At 51.7% G+C, this 18,188-nt stretch overlaps 1 protein-coding gene across 3 annotated transcripts; it reads right to left on the bottom strand.

The window, feature by feature from the left end:
- Positions 1-38: 38 nt before the first annotated feature.
- LOC114793655 (serine/threonine-protein kinase N1-like) lies at positions 39-17,131 on the bottom strand. Of its 3 annotated transcripts, none has more exons than XM_028985751.1 (22): positions 16,992-17,131; positions 8,369-8,669; positions 8,151-8,296; positions 7,802-7,922; positions 6,595-6,740; positions 6,294-6,507; positions 6,017-6,205; positions 5,802-5,911; positions 5,564-5,707; positions 5,211-5,286; positions 4,789-4,900; positions 4,651-4,711; positions 3,977-4,071; positions 3,328-3,400; positions 3,142-3,233; positions 2,889-3,065; positions 2,555-2,617; positions 2,158-2,234; positions 1,945-2,087; positions 1,706-1,813; positions 1,546-1,626; positions 39-1,181 (listed from the first exon to the last, which is right to left on the bottom strand). In XM_028985751.1, exons 1-22 carry the CDS (start codon positions 17,013-17,015, stop codon positions 978-980), a joined length of 2,757 nt encoding a protein of 918 aa, XP_028841584.1. In that variant the 5' UTR covers positions 17,016-17,131; the 3' UTR covers positions 39-977. The 3 variants fall into 3 exon arrangements, with proteins under 3 accessions (XP_028841584.1, XP_028841583.1, XP_028841585.1); XM_028985750.1 differs by lacking the exon at positions 16,992-17,131 and adding an exon at positions 11,331-11,734; XM_028985752.1 differs by lacking the exon at positions 16,992-17,131 and adding an exon at positions 11,331-11,735 and having other exon boundaries at positions 1,103-1,229.
- Between the last annotated feature and the right edge of the window lie 1,057 nt (positions 17,132-18,188).

Genomic DNA, 18,188 nt, shown 5'->3' with positions numbered 1-18,188 from the left:
AACATTTTCTACATTAACATTTGAAGACACATTCGCTCTTTCAGAGAAATGAGAAAATTATTCCATGAATGTCTTTCATTATAATGAGAAGGGACAAAAAATACATAAAATAGGAACATGACACCTGCTTTGGGGACACCTTGACCGTCACACACCTCCGTAATCTTATTATTTCCTTTTTATGTCTTTTTTTATAGCCTTTCTTTTCTGTGTCATTACCAGGGTCACCAAGGCCTCTCTGTCCCCTGATTAACGTGACCCGGACAGAGAAAGAAAGACAAGTTTTATCCTCGCCACCGTCCTGCAGAGCAGCAGCGCCCTCTCCTGGTCAGGATGTGCAGAATCGCGAAAGTGACCTGATCGTCATTGTGAGACACTGCAGCACAGCACACGGTGACACGGTGAAACGTGTCACCCTTGGTGAGCAGTGGGCACCTGTCATGGGGACGGGACCTTCATCAAGGGGACCTCAGTGGCAGCTTGAACCCACAACCTTCCGATTCCGGGTCCACCAGGCCACGATCGATCCATCTGATCTGATATATTTAGTATAACGGGGTTATTTTATTATAGGTTTGGGGAATGGCGGCCCAGGTTCTCGGCATCTGAGATCTCCTACGTTCTCGCGACTCGTCCACAGTGGCATTTCAGAACAAACGAGAGACAGAAGACAGGAGGACGGACTCGGGGAGACGTACAATCTACACAAATAAAACCACTTCCAACACCTCATATTATTATTAAGGTCTCACGGTTCCGCGACCGCGGGTTCCGTGTTCTACTGGGCTACCGATATCACAGAGTTTACAGGAGGAGACAGCGGAACAGAGAGAGAAGGCGAGGAACATGGACTCCGTCCTGAGAGTCCATTCACACCATCAGAACCTTCATGGTACGGAGGGCGAGGGGACCAGGATCGGCCCCGGCCCGCTTCACAGTAAAGTCCCAGCGTCCAGCGCACCGCCGTCCCGGGAGTCCTAGCAGAGGTCGGACACGTAGTCGAAGTCCCTGAAGCAGTCCTGGTCTTTGCGGGACAGGGTTCGGCGTTCCCGCGGCGGGGTCAGCGTGGGCGCCTCGTTGGTGAACTCGGCGTCGAAGTTGCTGACGTCTTCCCTGTTGCAGACGGCGGGGACGAACGGAGGCGGCAGCTTCCTCTGGAGGAGGGACTCCCAGTCCATCGTCTGGAAAACATCAAGATGGCGTCATGTCCCTCCGCCCCTGCTGTACGACTGAAATAAGAAGACCGAACCGTCTGAGCGAGACGTGTTACGTCCCCGGTCCGTACGCTTCCTCCCGCGTTTGTATTTCTGTGTGTGTCTCTGCTGTGGTGGGAGGAGCTTCATGTCTCCTGACCAAAAGGTCTGCTAGAGATCTCACCGTGCGGTTTTGGCTTGTTGTTAGTTGTCCCCTCCCTCCCTCCGTCCCTTTTATTAAACCGCAATATTCTGCGTGTTTATTCGCGGTGGGTGAATGTAAATAAACGCACTCCGGGTGTGTCTGGTTTTCCCGAACCCTCCACCCCTAGAACGGAGGACAGGGTCTCACCCTGAAGAAAGGCTGCTTCTTCACGTCCTCCGCGTCCCTCTCCCCCGAACCCAGGCGTCTCTCCGGGTTCCGTCTCAGCAGCTGCCAACAAGCACAACGTCAGTCAGACGCGAGCCGCTTGCCGATTGGCTGTCCGGGTTTACAGGAGGCGGGTCCTCACCCGTCTCATCAGGCCGATGGCTTCCGTGGAGAGGAATCGTGGGTAGCGCACTTCATCGTTTACTATGCTGTCAAACACCTCCTCTTCATCGTCGCCGGGGAACGGAGACTATCACACACAAATATACACAATTCGTGCACATTACCCACAATCCAACTCGACTTTCCATCATGTACCTTCAGGTGCATAAACGATGTCGATGGAGATGATGATTTATGATGGTGTTCAGTTATTCTCACCTCCCCCACCAGCATCTCGTACACCAGGACGCCGAGCCCCCACCAGTCCACGGCCCTCGTGTACGAAGTGTCTGTCAAGACCTCCGGGGCCAGAAACTCCGGGGTGCCGCAGAACGTGCTGGTTCGGTCCCCGAAACCCATCCCTGCAGCAGAGCAAAGCGCGGCGTCACGGCCGGACACCGCCCAGAGACGCACTCCACCACAGCCACTCACCCTCTTTACAGAGGCCGAAGTCGGCGATCTTCACGTATCCCTCCGTGTCTAAAAGGAGGTTGTCCAGCTTAAGGTCCCTGCGGTGCAGGAGGGGACGAGAACTCATCCACAGAAAAGTGGAAATTGCAAAGGCCAAGAACACAAACCCCCCCCCGGAGAATTTGGTCAACTGGTGAGGATATTTTGTCTGCTTTTTATAATTAGTGTTATTGTAGTACGGCACACTGGACAGGCTGGGGTTTATACCACCAAACGCGCTCCTTCTCTCTGATCGCTACTCGATTTCAAAATAAAAGTCCCCTTGGCGCCCTGATCTTACTTCCTGGCCACGAGACCTTTTAAAAAGAAAACTCCAGCACATGATCCCAACATGCCAGGGCGTGAAAAACGTACTCACCGGTAGACAATCTTATGGTCGTGAAGAAACTGCAGCCCCAAAACCACACAGGCTGCATAGAACCTGCGGCCCAGACGGACAGGTGGACACAGACACAGACACACTGAGACACGGCGTACAGAATACAAACAGAATGGAGAATAGAACTCACATCACTACTGGCCAGGCGGGTGGCGTTCGCCTCGCTACCAGGCCACGCCCAGCACCACCCAACCCCTCACCACCACCCAACCCAGCCCCTGGGGACAGCATCGACTACGAGACTCATTTCAGCACCCCGGAGGACAGGCAGACGTCTAGTCTGCTTTGGCGTCCCCACACACACCAGACTTACATGGCGCGGGGCTCAGAGAACACGTCCGAGTGGATGTGCATCATCAGGTCGCCGCCGGCCGAGTATTCCATGACGAAACACACGTGCTCCGGCGTCTGGAAACACGCAAACAGGTTGACCAGGAAGGGGTGGTGGGAGCCGTTCACCGTCTCGAAGATCCGCTTCTCACACATGAGGCTGAGGAGCGGAGGAGAGACCGTGATCACGATCAGGACGCCTGCTGTGGCCGTAGGCTGGTGGGGGCGGGGCCTACCTCTCCACCTCGTCTCGAGCCACGATGTCCCCTTTCTTCAGGGCTTTGATGGCGTACAGTCCACCTGTCTTTTTGTACTCGGAGAGTAAAACCTGCAATGTCAGAGGGTAACTTAATCTAATTAAAACTTATAGTGCCCATAAGTATAATAATGAAAGGCTGAGTGGCCACATTTGGTGTGGTTACCTTGCCAAAATGGCCCCGGCCCAGTACAGCAACCAGACGAAAATCTTGCAGACCAACAGGACCTCTGCTCTTCCTGTCCAGACACACACACACACACACACACACTAAGACCCTCAGACAGCACTTATCTAAAAAGCAGCAACAGTATTTTGTAATGGCAGGCTGCAATCAATAAACTAGACAGCTAGTGCTGAGATGGATGTGCACAGTGTAGGCTTGGGCTGTGCTGCTGTATTGATGGAGGTGATGAAGTTTAGACAGGTTCAGATTTAAGGCAGTCTGGATTGTAGTAAGTTGATATTTGTAGGTGTGTATATTAAGTCTGTATATGTAGGATGTTATTTTAACTGCGTTGCCAGGTTTGTGTAATATCAGGTTTAGTCCTGCCTGTGTGTAACACTTGGTGTTATATTGTGTGTAGAGAGTGTAGTTGGTGCTATATTAAGCTATATATATATATATATGCACATTTGGGAAGTTGGCGCTGTATTAGGTGCGACAAGAGAGCGGATGTTAGTTTAGCGTTTCTGCTGAGTTGCCAGGTATGGCACTCAGTGCTGTGTAAGGTAGATGGGCACATATTGTGTGTGGGTGTGGGCGGCAGTGCCATGCTGGGAGCACCATATTGCAAGGGGGTCAAGCTGGTTACCTGTGCTGGGAACTCTGGGAGCTGGTTCTGCTTCTTGAATGCCGCTTTGGGCCGAGGTCCGGAGGGGAAAACGGTTCAATCACAGGCAACGGTTCCTGTCAGAGGGACCAAAACAGGCAGATCTGAATAACACTTGAGTAAGAACAGACAGTCCAGCAGTCGTTATGTCAGCTTCCGGCTGTTGGCCACCTCTCTGGCCTTGTTATAGTTAATTAGTTCCCTTAAAAAAACCTCATCGTTATAATTAATCCTGTAATCCCTGCTTCCTGCTGACCACACCATCTGCTCCATCATCCCGTTCCCCACCTCCCCCTACCCATCCACCCCTTCTCTCCACTCACCCTGCCCCCACCGACGACTCTGTCCCTTCAGCACACACCTCGAGGAGTCGCCCGGGATCAGCGCCCCGATCCAGTTAAAGCACCCGCTATCTAAGCCTAATTAGGTCTGTTTTTACGGGGACAGCCCTGTCACTTTCCCCTCTGGGTCTTTTACAGACCGTCTGAACCGTGGCTCTCTCAGAGATCGATGTCTCTGTACATCGTAATATTATATTCCCGGTTTCTACATGAATTCCACTGCATAATGGACATTGTGGAATTACGAAAACATTCATATTGTGTGTTTTAATATTTAAGAGCACAACACAATTCTGATTTAATTTGTCTTCTCACCGGGTCCACAGGTCTTGGAGGAGAGTCACTTTCCAGGCTGAGTTTCTCGATGGAGATCTCTCTGTAACCATGACACACACATTACAGAGGAAACGAAACAGAAGAACTTGCGTGTGTGTGTGTGTGTGTGTGTGTTACCCGCTGCTGCTGGGGCTGAAGCTGCTGCTTCCTGTGGGGATGGCGTTTCTCAGCAGACGGACCCACGTCGCAATGTCCACGTTCATCTGCTGTGCTCGCAGGAACGCTTTACCTGTAAACATGCACACACACACACACACACACACACACAGTTGCACGTGAAGCACCACACGCCCACCAGCAGGTGGCGCAGCAGAACAGGGAGAGGACAGAGGAGGAGGCAGTGAGGTTACAAAGGGACAAACAAGATGAGCCCCTAAGGGAACACACCCACACAAGCATGCTTTTAAATAAAAAGCCACATGCATGTGTGTGTGTGTGTGTGTGTGTGTGGTTAAACATCCAGAATTACACAGGCCTCTACATGTAAACACACTCTCATAAACACACACACACACACACGCGCAGAGCTGCTCTCTCACCGTGCTGCTTCGAGAAGACTTTCTTCTGCCTCTGCAGCCGGCGTCCCCTCTCGATGACGGGGTTAAAGAATGTCACCTGGTAAACACACATAAGCATTCAGTGACAGGACCATTTACGTATGTGAACTGTCCCCAGTTTGGTGACACACACACACAATGGGGGTAGTAGCCTAGCGGGTAACACACTCGCCTATGAACCAGAAGACCCGGGTTCAAACCCCACTTACTACCATCGTGTCCCTGAGCAGGACACTTAACCCTGAGTGTCTCCAGGGGGGACTGTCCCTGTAACTACCGATTGTTAAGGACGTCTGGTAAATGATAATGGATAAGGACGTCTGGTAAATGATTACCTCCGCCAGCAGCGTCCCCTGGGGCTCCAGCTCCAGCTGGACTCGGTGCCGCTGGTTGTCCAGGAACTCCTCCAGCTTCAGGTACTTGAGGGCGCAGAGCGAGCGGAAGTCTCTCCAGTACACCGCCATCTCCATCTCCCTGGACTGAGGGGACTTCGCGTTAGCTACACCAGAGTCACTGTACTCAGATCAGTCCCTACCGGCACTCCCAGGCAGCGGCATTACGATGGAATCGTACCCTCTCCAGCTCCACGGTGAAGGTCTGGTCCCAGGCCTGCTCTCCCACCGCCTTCCAGCACGTCTGGCCCACGACTGTGTTCTCCAGCTTCAGCACCACGCTCACCTCCGCTGTACACACACACACACACACACACACACACACACACACACACACACGCGCTTCACACACAGATACACACGCGAGCGAGGAAGCCGGCGCAGAGCGGGACTCACAGCTCAGCTCCTCGCTCCTCCCCGCCATCTTGATGCTGAGGCTGCTGCCGGTGCGGCTGTACAGGCTGAGCTTGAACGGCCGGCCGTCCCCCGCGTTGAAGCTGGGCAGGGCGCCGGGGTTGCCGCGGCTCCGCCCGGGTACCGCCTCCAGCAGCCCCACGCACCCCAGCAGACGCACCTGCAGAGTACCTGAGCGGGGCGAGAGAGAGAGAGAGAGAGAGAGAGCGGGATCACGTACTCCGACGTCACGGCCGCCACGCCGACGGGCGCCACGCACCGGTGAGCGGAGACGGCCGGCTCAGGGTGCTGTACTGGTTGTGGACGTATGGCGCGCCGTGGGTGGAGTTGTAGGCCGAGGACGAGGTCAGGGCCAGCTCCTCTTTGATCAGGCAGGCTTTGGGATGGTCCTGCGGCAGCTCCACCAGCCGCTGGTCCAGGGACTCGCGCAGGAGGTCCAAGCGCTGGGACGCCTCGCTCAGACGAGACTGGGCCTGGTGGGGGGGTGACGACATGAACATCGTGAGAACATCAGCTCTCTGAGAAGATGCAGATGAGGAGACGTGTACAGGCGCGCTGACCTCGCTCATGGCCTTCTTGTCCTGGGCTTTTCCCGTCCCCAGCAGACGCAGGATGTTTTTGGCTCCTTCTGCCATGGCGTGCTCCACGCGGTAGTGATGCCACAACTCCTCGATCCGCAGCTCCACCCCACACAGGTCCGGCTTACCTGAGAACAGCCGACCGGAGCACACATACATAAACTAATACCCATGTACTAACGTGTTACAGGATCGAAGACAACCGGTCAAAGTGAAGGTGCCACTGAGGTGCCACTGAGCAAAGACAGAGGACAAATTTCACTGTGTGCACCATGTGCTGTGCTGCTGTGACTTCACTTTCTTATATTATTGATATTTTCGCCATGCGGTGACATGTGTCCTCTGTATTTAACCATCACCTTAGTGAGCAGTGGGCACCACGAGGACGGTACCGGATTCGAATCCGCAACCTTCCGATTACGAGTCCACCTCGTTAGGCCACCACTGCTCCCGTCAGATCCCCCATGAAGCTTCTTCTTCGAAATGTTATTACATTTACAGCATTTACCAGATGTCCTTATCCAGAGACTTACAGTCAGTAGTTACAGGGACAGTCCCTCAGGGTTAAGTGTCTTGCTCAGGGACACGATGGTAGTAAGTGGGGTTTGAACCTGAGTCCTCTGGTTCGTAGGTGAGTGTGTTACCCACCAGGCCACTACCATCCTGTCTTATCTGACTTCTAATCCCCCCTTTCCAAGCCTGGGGACACGAGGCACCGAGGAGGACGACTTCAACTCGGACCATTAGGCTCCATTAAAGCTTTATGCGGCCCTTCCTGCACTCTCTTCTTACGCTGCCGTCTCTCTCTCTCTGAGTAAAGAACCAGAGTGTCATTAAGGCCATAAGCCGAGCTCTGAGAGCGCTGGGCGGTGTGTATGTGTATGTGTGTGTATGTGTGTGTATGTGTGTGTGTGTGTGTATGTGTATGTGTGTGTATGTGTGTGTATGTGTGTGTATGTGTATGTGTGTGTGTGTGTGTGTGTGTGTCTGTGTGTGTCTAGCACCAGAAGTTAGAGGTCGGCTCTGAAATGGGTATCGATCTGTTGTTCTACAGAATAAGTTCCACTGATCGCTGCAACTGACACGAGGGCAAAATGGCCGGATGGAGGCCAAGATGCAGAAGCAGCCCCGCCCAGTCTGGAGCCCCGCCCCCACGCAGTTCGCAGGCGGGTGTGGCGGACAGACGGACCCTGCGTTTCCTCCGTCTGCTCCGTGGCCTGCATGGCCTTGCGGATCTGCATGCGGATGATGTCGATCTTGGTCTTGCTGTCCTGCAGCATCTGCTGCGCCGTCTGCAGCAGCTTCTTGTCCTGCATGCAGGAGGAAAGCAGAAGAAAAGTCACCGCCGCGCCCTGCGCGTGTTTAAACTCCGCCTTCTCGACGAGTGAAAATATTCAGGTTCTCGCCGCTGTTACGTAATCATCACTTGCTCAAACACGTCGAGTCGTAACGGGATTATTGATGAAACCGTATACACGACAGTGGGGACAGGAGGGTGGCGGTCCCATGACAGGAAGCAGCAGAGTGAGGAGACGCACCTTGGTGGGCCCGTTGGCGTAAATGGGAATCATGTTCTCCGCCCCCTGCTTCACCTTCAGCTCGATGTTCAGCTGCCGCTCCAGCGCCGCAATCCGGTCCTGATTGGCCGAGGAGCAGGTGGCGGTTTTGGGGGACTGGACATCATCTGAAGGAAGAAAGCATCGTGAGACAAACATCTAACCTGCTCAGGAGCCGTACGTCCGAACACACGCGCGACCTCTGGCGTCGTCCGGCCCCTTGACCACGATGTGGGCGTCCAGCTCCTGCAGCGCCCCGTGGAGCTGGTCGAGGCGGCGGCTGGACGAACGCAGCTGGCTGTCCACCTGGTGCGCGTTGCGCTTGTCGGTGGTGGCGCGCCGCAGGTTCTCCGCCCCCTCCTTGATCTTCAGCTCTTTGCGGATCTCGCGGCGGATTCGTTCGCGCTGCTCGTCCAGGCGCTGCTGCACGCTGGAGTCGGAAAGGTCGGAGGTCAGGTCCAGACCCAGCAGCTCCAGAACAGACCTGCCGCCCGGGTCATTCTGTACCGAGAGAGCAGCAACAATCAGTTACAATATCTCCACCAACCAGGGCCCAAGGAGGGCGGTAGTAGCCTAGCGGGTAACTAGGCGGTATAGAGGGGGGTAGTAGCCTAGCGGGTAACTAGACGGTATAGAGGGGGGTAGTAGCCTAGCGGGTAACTAGGTGGTATAGAGGGGGGTAGTAGCCCAGCGGGTAACTAGGTGGTATAGAGGGGGGTAGTAGCCTAGCGGGTAACTAGGCGGTATAGAGGGGGGTAGTAGCCTAGCGGGTAACTAGGCGGTATAGAGGGGGGGTAGTAGCCTAGCGGGTAACTAGGCGGTATAGAGGGGGGTAGTAGCCTAGCGGGTAACTAGACGGTATAGAGGGGGGGTAGTAGCCTAGCGGGTAACTAGGCGGTATAGAGGGGGGTAGTAGCCTAGCGGGTAACTAGGTGGTATAGAGGGGGGTAGTAGCCCAGCGGGTAACTAGGTGGTATAGGAGGGGGGTAGTAGCCTAGCGGGTAACTAGGTGGTATAGAGGGGGGTAGTAGCCCAGCGGGTAACTAGGTGGTATAGAGGGGGGTAGTAGCCTAGCGGGGTAACTAGGCGGTATAGAGGGGGGTAGTAGCCTAGCGGGTAACTAGGCGGTATAGAGGGGGGTAGTAGCCCTAGCGGGTAACTAGGCGGTATAGAGGGGGGTAGTAGCCTAGCGGGTAACTAGGGCGGTATAGAGGGGGGGGTAGTAGCCTAGCGGGTAACTGGGTGGTATAGAGGGGGGTAGTAGCCTAGTGGGTAACTAGGCGGTATAGAGGGGGGTAGTAGCCTAGCGGGTAACTAGGTGGTATAGAGGGGGGTAGTAGCCTAGCGGGTAACTAGGTGGTATAGAGGGGGGTAGTAGCCTAGCGGGTAACTAGGTGGTATAGAGGGGGGTAGTAGCCTAGCGGGTAACTAGGTGGTATAGAGGGGGGGTAGTAGCCTAGCGGGTAACTAGGTGGTATAGAGGGGGGTAGTAGCCTAGTGGATAACTAGGTGGTATAGAGGGTGGTAGTACCCTAGTGGGTAACACACTTGCCTATGAACCAGAAGACCCAGGTTCAAACCCCACTTAGTGAAAGTGAAGTGATTGTCACATGTGATACACAACAGCACAGCACACGGTGCACACAGTGAAATTTGTCCTCTGCATTTAACCCATCACCCTGAGTGAGCAGTGGGCACCATGACAGGCGCCTGGGGAGCAGTGTGTGGGGACGGTGCTTTGCTCAGTGGCACCTCAGTGGCACCTTGGCGGATCGGGATTCGCTTCCTTAACCTCTAGGCCACCACTGCCCCACTTACTACCATCGTGTCCCTGAGCAAGACACTTAACCCTGAGTGTCTCCAGGGGGGGACTGTCCCTGTAATTACTGATTGTAAGTCACTCTGGATAAGGGCGTCTGGTAAATGCTGTACATGTAAATTTAAATGTCACTCGCTTTTATACAGATGAGGCGGGAAAATGTGACCAACGGGCGTGCCTTCATGCAGCTTTATAAAGATCATGCGAATGTGCAGTGAACAAGGTCCACGGCCTGGAGCTGAAGACCCTGCTTGCACACACGATACAGACCACAGTGACCGGCGGTGTTGGGGAGTAACGCCATTACGCCACTGTCTTAGAAACAGAAGATGTTACAGGAGGTCGATTATAAACTGACGTGTTTAATGACAGCGGTGTGGCTGGATTCGTCCAATCAGCACTCAGCGCCTTTAAACATCCTGGAGAAGCCGCCCGTCCTCACATGGAACCTGACTGTTTGGATGTTGGAGCTGGACTGTCCCCATGACCTGCAGTAGTAGTAGGGTGGTAGTAGCCTAGTGGGTAACACACTCGCCTGTGAACCAGAAGACCCAGGTTCAAACCCCACTTACTACCATTGTGTCCCTGAGTAAGACACTTAACCCTAAGTTGCTCCAGGGAGGGACTGTCCCTCTAACTACTGATTGTAAGTCAATGTAAATGTAAATGTAAATATAAATGCATCCTGCCACCAAAAGTCATCACCGAAGGTTTGGTATTATAAGTTAGAGGGACGAGTGACAGAATTTCAAGGGTTGGGTTGTGACGAGTTACGTTTACTTGAGTAACTTTGTGAATAAGAAACTCGAGTTTTTAAAACCATTTATATGCTTTATCTTTGGAAGACAGACGCCACCAGTGGATCTAAAACATTTCACCGTTCAGACGTAGCCATGCAGTCACATGACCACACAAACCGTAGCGGCATAGCGGGACAAGCCTCACACAACACAGACACGGACATGGCAACAACTCCTGTCCTGGGTCAGAGAAGCTCTGCGGAGCGGACAGGTTACGAGCATCATCTGTGGGGTGCGGTTTCAGCGAGTCGTGTCAAGTTTTCCTCCAAGATGGCTGAAAGTGAGTGCAGACAGGAAGCGCGGCGACTTCAACACTGATCCGGGGGAGCGTGGTGGAACATGGCCGACGCGCTTACACAATTTCCTCTATTACAGGCGCTCTTGTCGCTCCTCAGTGCCGTAAATACGGGTTACATGCACCACATATAACGACATCACCCTGGACAGGAATCCATCAACATCTCAACATCTAAACTCGTGTTAGTGGCCAACCTGGGACAGAGAGAGAGAGAGAAGAGCAGGATTCTGACCACAGTTCCCTACCAGGGAGTCGGTGTCCCCCGCCTCGCCGGTGCCGCTGTCCGCCTCCTGCGGAGCGGGGCCTTCGCTCGGAGCCTCCGTCTCCATGCCGCCTCTGCACGCCAGCAGCGAGCTGTGCACGATGGAGGCTCGACCCCACCCTCACCCTGCGGCTTCCGCCCGTTCGCCGAGAGAGAGGCGGAGAGCGGCCGCGCCACTTCCTGCTTCAAACAGGCGCCTGGCGGCCAGTTAACCAGCAGGAAACCGGCACCCAGCGGGGCGAAGTAGTCATCAATACGACATGTACACGCATCACGAAATAAAAAAACAGTAAATGATGATAGTCTTCTCACGGTTCCCTCGAACCCGAGCGCCCCAGCGCATGTACAGGGCCGGACAGCAGGCAGCGACGCCCAGGACTGCAGCCTGAGAGAGGAAGTAAAACCAGCAGACACTCGATAAACTACTTCCTGGGTACAAGCAGGCACACACACGCATCACAGATACGTGCAGTTACGTACAGAAACGCAACAGAAATCCAGCGTCAAGCGGCCCACGTCCACTCCGGACGTCTGGGGACAGCGGCCCACGTCCACTCCGGACGTGTGGGGACAACGGCCCACGTCCACTCCGGACGTGTGGGGACAACGGCCCACGTCCACTCCGGACGTCTGGGGACAGCGGCCCACGTCCACTCCGAACGTCTGGGGACAGCGGCCCACGTCCACTCCGGACGTGTGGGGACAGCGGCCCACGTCCACTCCGGACGTCTGGGGACAACGGCCCACGTCCACTCCGGACGTCTGGGGACAGCGGCCCACATCCACTCCGAACGTCTGGGGACAGCGGCCCACGTCCACTCCGGACGTGTGGGGACAACGGCCCACGTCCACTCTGGACGTCTGGGGACAGCGGCCCACGTCCACTCCGGACGTCTGGGGACAGCGGCCCACGTCCACTCCGGACGTCTGGGGACAGCGGCCCACGTCCACTCCAGACGTCTGTACTGGTGTGTGTGTGTGTGTGTGCATCAGCAGTCTCTTTCTCTCTCTCTGTGTGTAAGGTCATTGCTTCTCTTTATGTTCATCTGCAATGAGGAGCTTTTATCAGAGCTTAAGTTCTCCTACAAAATTGGATTGTGATTCCTCACCTGTGAACTCTGGAACACCCAAACCAGAACAACGTCCGTTTCGTTATTAGAACCCTTTACACAGGCGTGGTGGGCACCAGAACTGCCACATTTAATGATCTTTCATCGTAAAGATGCTGACATATTCCCAAAAAATGGTCCCACGGTGACCATGATTTAAGTAGGAGTGTGTGGGGAGGGTCAAACTGTTAAATCAGGATTTATAGGAATAACCAGGAGGAGGAGGGACGAACTACCAGCCCAGCCCTTGGAAAGGGGTGGAGTCTGTAGCTGAAGGAGATGAAGGTTCATATAGTTTCATAAAGACACACACAGCTGAGGTATGGAAACAGCAGCAGTGTCACCTCGAGCGGAACGGAAGCCACCGCTCCTGATGAAGTTTTAATGGAGGAACTCTATAAATAACCAGCGGGAGGCAGACGCGTGTTCACGTTCCACCTCGCTGCGAGGTCCCTTTAAGGGAAGACTCTTCTTCTGCTTGCTCTCTCTCTCTCTCTCTCAATCAGTAAATGAAGTTCTCCCAAGCAGAAAATTCATTACCAGTAATGACTGATGGTGCTAAACGAACGTTTAATATTTCATATCAGCACCAGTGACCTGCTGAAATGGCCTGAGCACCACGAGAAGAAGGCCAGGCAGAATTCCCATGATCCAACACTGCAGAACAGCACACGGTGACACACGGACCCGTTATCAGAAGGCTGTAAGTTCAAATCCCACTGAGGTCCCCTTGATGAAGGTACCATCCCCACACACTGAGTGAAAGTGAAGTTATTGTCATTGTGATACATGTCCTCTGTACCATGACAGGCGCCCGGGGACGGGACCTTCATCAAGGGGACCTCAGTGGCACCTTGGCGGATCGGGATTCGAACCGGCAACCTTCTGATTACGGGGCCGCTTCCTTAACCGCTAGGACACCGCTGGCCCCGGGACAAATATTGTTGAACGCTACAAATAATAATAAATAAATAAATGCATAAAAGAACTATTTTACATAATAATAGATGCAAGAACAGAAGCTGAGTGAAATTCACCGGAAATGACAAGTTGTCCTTCCCGTGAGGATGAATGGTTATGAAACGCCGTGCGAGAAAAGTTCAATCGTACTTCGTCACATGGAGCTGTTGAGTAAATGCGTAAGAGGTTGAATACGGTTACTGCGTTACTGTAATACTGTAACTAACATATTACAGCTGAAGAAGAGAACCTTCAAGCTGCATCACTCACTCGCTTCCTCTTCCTTTTAAACTATAAAATGATCATTTCACAGAAATACGGTACGTTGAAATGTCTTCAGTTGTCTTATCCTCCTTTGTGTGGGTTCCTTAGCCAATTTAAATTCATTTCGTTTTCCTACCCAAAGACTCGAACTTCCGGACCCTTTGTGAATAAGGTCCTTTTTCCAGGTTAAATGCTTGTCACGATATTGAAATTTCAAACTTGACACCGATACGAAGGATGGAACTCGATACTATTTTTGATACTACAGGGGGAGAAACCATAAATACCGGATATTTTAATAGTCAGAACCTTAAAAAACATCACTTCATGCAAACCGTTGATATCTGGTTGATATCCAAAATACTTCAGGCTGACCAGTCGATCACTATTCTATGTGATCAGGCTGAACATTGGCAGATTCTGATCTGATTGTCAATCGATTGGTTCATCCCTAATTTTAAATATACAATAATTAAAAATTCACTAATTCTACATCAAAATGCACACACAGTTACCAGCGAACCCATAACTAGCATAACTAGCAGCACAAACCAGAGTAAAGAAGAGAAGGGTGAAGGAGACCCAGGAGACGGCGGGCCAGGGGTCAGGGGTCAGGGATCACCCTTTAACCATGGAATATAGCGCCTGTCTGGATGTGAATTTTCATGTGCATTTTCACTGCTTGACTAAAACATTTTTTACTTTCTCTTGTTATTTCAGTAAAAAAAGAGGAAGGTCTGTGGTTGAAATTTCATCATCTTAGTGTTTTGTGTGTCTAGTTAGTTTGGAACAACTACAGGTATGTAATACACTAGAAACTGTACTGATCTCAGACCAGTCAGAGAAGTTGTGCTGTTAACCAAACCTTATTGGATGTGTGTGTTATACACCGTATTGACGTGTGTGTGTTATATACACCGTACTAATATACCGTACTGACGTGTGTTATATACCATACGTGTGTTATATACCGTATTGACGTGTGATATATACCGTACTGAGCGTGTGTTATGTACCGTATTGACGTGTGTGTTATATACACCGTACTAATATACCGTACTGACGTGTGTTATATACCATACGTGTGTTATATACCGTATTGACGTGTGATATATACCGTACTGAGCGTGTGTTATGTACCGTATTGACGTGTGTGTTATATACACCGTACTAATATACCGTACTGATGTGTGTTATGTACTGTATTGACGTGTATGTTATATACCATACGTGTGTTATATACCGTACTGACGTGTGTTATGTACCGTATTGACGTGTGTTATTTACACCGTACTAATATACCGTACTGACGTGTGTTATGTACCATATTGACGTGTGTGTTATATACACCGTACTAATATACCGTACTGACGTGTGTTATGTACCGTATTGACGTGTGTTATTTACACCGTACTAATATACCGTACTGACGTATGTTATGTACCGTATTGACGTGTGTGTGATATATACCATACGTGTGTGTGTGTTATGTACCGTACTGACGTAAATGAGATCTGTGCTTTGACCCTATTTTATTGTATATTTTATGCTTTGTTCTTTTTAATTGCAGTTTACTGTGGATGTAAATGTGCTTTACTTTAACTTACACTCAGTTTAAGTCAGTAGATATTTCAGTTTGTATGTTAGTTAGTATTTCTGCGCCAAATGTGTAAAGCATCACACAAAAAAGTGCGGCGCAGCTGGTTTCCGCTCCGTCTTGGTGAACGGTGTCATTGTGCTGCTCTTCATCCTCTTAAAAGACTGGCTGTGTGTCTCCGCCCGGCGAAATGAGGTCAAAAATCCGAGTGCAGGCATCTGTGGGACGCCAGCAGCTAAACAAGCGTCCTTGTGTCCCGCCTCAAAACCATCTACTGATCTCTGACCCTGGATCAGCTGGGCCCTGCCTGACCCGGGGCCACGCCCGTCACGTCCCCCGAAAACTTGACTGGTCCCGGAGGAGACGCTTGAAATTGTGTCGGTTTGGGGCGGGGTTACGAAAGCAGAATAAAAAGCAGATTAAAAATGATTACAGCCGGCGGGATGAAAGCCGGCGATTATCCTGCATCGCTTCTGCCGCCAGCGGCGTAATAAGCGGCGAAAGGAGCACCGCGCCCGGCCACACCGGGTTATATAACGCTCCTTTCGGGGTCCTCCATCGTTAAAGGCGGTCCTAATTGCATCATCTCTCCCTTCACCGGCAGACTGATTCTGGAGTGAGAGAGATGCCCATCGCCCCGGGCAACCAGTTGGCTCTTCCCGACAGAACGGCGGCGTGATGGAGAACGTGTCAGGAACGCATTTCATAAGCAGCTTATAAAACGTGGAGGAATGTTGAATTGCGTAAAGAAATCCCGTACGGGCGCAGGCAGCTCCACCCGGTCCGGCTCCGGCCCTGGGGGTCCGGGGTCTGAAGACAAGCTAATCCCATAATCTGGCACCCCAGACCGATAGTCGTGAGCAGACATGGTGAAGACCCAGGGTGGACCTCCAGCAGGACTGGATCATCACATCCTTTATCAGACTACGGCATGAAAACCACGAGCGCTCGGACCTGCAGAGATGGTCCTGCACGCTGTGAGCTGGGACCTCCAACGATCCCGGATCATCTCACAGATTAAGATGTGGAGGAAACACCCTGACACCCACCTATCTATCCATCTACACATCTCCTGTAAGATCTGATCCAACGCGCACCATCTGACCATCTTCAGCACCCACGAGAGCATCATCAGACCCGTCCTCCACATCAAAAGGTTCTGGATGTGAGCGTTCTTTCAGACAAGAACCGCAGAAGCACGAGATGATAAAGAAGTAATGAAGTTCTCAGTCCAGTAGATCCTTCAGCAGGTCCTTCTCATGTTCCCGACACCGGACACCGGTCCCCACGTCCTGCTGCTACTGCCAACCACGACTCCTACAAGTGTGTATGTGAGTGTATGTGTGTGTGTGTGTGTGTGATAGTATGTGAGTGTGTGTGTGTATGTATGTGTGTATGTGAGTGTGTGTGTGTGTGTGTGTTTGTGTGAGTATGTGAGTGTGTGTGTGTGTGTGTGTATGTGTGTGTGTATGTGAGTGTATGTGTGTGGTGTGTGTGTGTGCGTTTGTGTATGTGAGTGTGTGTGTATGTGTGTGTGTATGAGTGTGTATGTGAGTGTGTGTGTGTGAGACTGTGTGTGTGTGTGTGTGTGATAGTATGTGAGTGTGTGTGTGTATGTATGTATGTGTGTGTGTGATAGTATGTGAGTGTGTGTGTGTATGTATGTGTGTGTGTGTATGTGAGAGAACGGAGATGCAGCAGGAACCGCTCCTACCTGCAGGGTGTCGTTATTGGCCATGGTCGCTATTCCGCGTCCTCCCGCGTCCCCCTCATGTTCCCGCCGCCACCGGCGCAGACGACAGGACGGCGGCGGGAGCGCGCGGCGCGGCGTCGCGGGGACGCGCAGCACCACGTGACCGCGGCGCGTTTTCTGTCCCGCCAATCGGATTAACGGCTGCGTGCAAAACACGTTTCAATTTAGCACTAAAATTAACTAGGGTTTTTATCTCAAACCCACAGTAAAATGATCGAGTTCTGAAATCCAGCTTTTATAAAATACATAAATAAACAAATTAAACTTTGAATGCGTCACGTGATCCGTGCAACGAGAACATTTCTATAAAATATAAATCCGTATTTTATCAGACAAGTCTTGATAAAACGGGTTTAGAACGTAAAAGGACGAGCGGCGGCGAACTGTGCCGAATTATCGGCCAGATGACGGCTGTAGACGTGGCGTTAGCCGGCGCAGGGCGCCCCCTAGCGGCGCCGGCGGCCTGCGGGTCAGATGGGGTTCAGCGGGTCACGCTGCAAAGAAAACGACCTACTGTCACGCTGCAAAACAGACATTTATTTCCCATAAAGAGCCAAGAACAGCGTGAAACCAGCATTACACACAGTAACTACACAAACATGCTCACAGACCACTGCAAGGTGTCCCCATTTAAATTAAAATTAAAAATAATAATCCACGTTATCCCACTGTGAGGCACAGACTTATAAATCAAAGTTGATGATTTTTTCACTAAATAAATTCACTTTGGATGAAAAGTCCACTGGGCACATAAATTAATATTTATTCGCAAAACCGCAGTAACACATATAACTGCACCCGTAAAACAGTAATAATCTACGTAAAGTGCGCTTTTTATCAGCAGCTGGAATGAACATAAAACACCACGATGATGAACATCAAGAAGATAAAATATCAGAACATGCTGGTCATACAGACTTTAATATTAACTAGTTTGTGAACAAACAACATTTTGGGTGGAAAAGCAGAAAAAAGGTTGCAAGTTATATGTGTTTATGATTGTGAGGGTTGAGAAGTGGTCACTGGTTCGAGCAGGGTGACATTAAGAGGGTTGTTGGACATTAAATTTGTGACCAGGAGGCGCGTATTGCACACAGTAGAAGAAGAATCGGTAGAAGAAGAATCGAATAGAAAAAAAAAAGCCAAAGTAATAAGACA

The sequence above is a fragment of the Denticeps clupeoides genome, chromosome 7 (genome assembly GCF_900700375.1).
Source record: "Denticeps clupeoides chromosome 7, fDenClu1.1, whole genome shotgun sequence".
Classification (NCBI taxonomy): Eukaryota; Metazoa; Chordata; class Actinopteri; order Clupeiformes; family Denticipitidae; genus Denticeps; species Denticeps clupeoides.
This window is presented reverse-complemented; position numbering and strand designations above follow the sequence as displayed.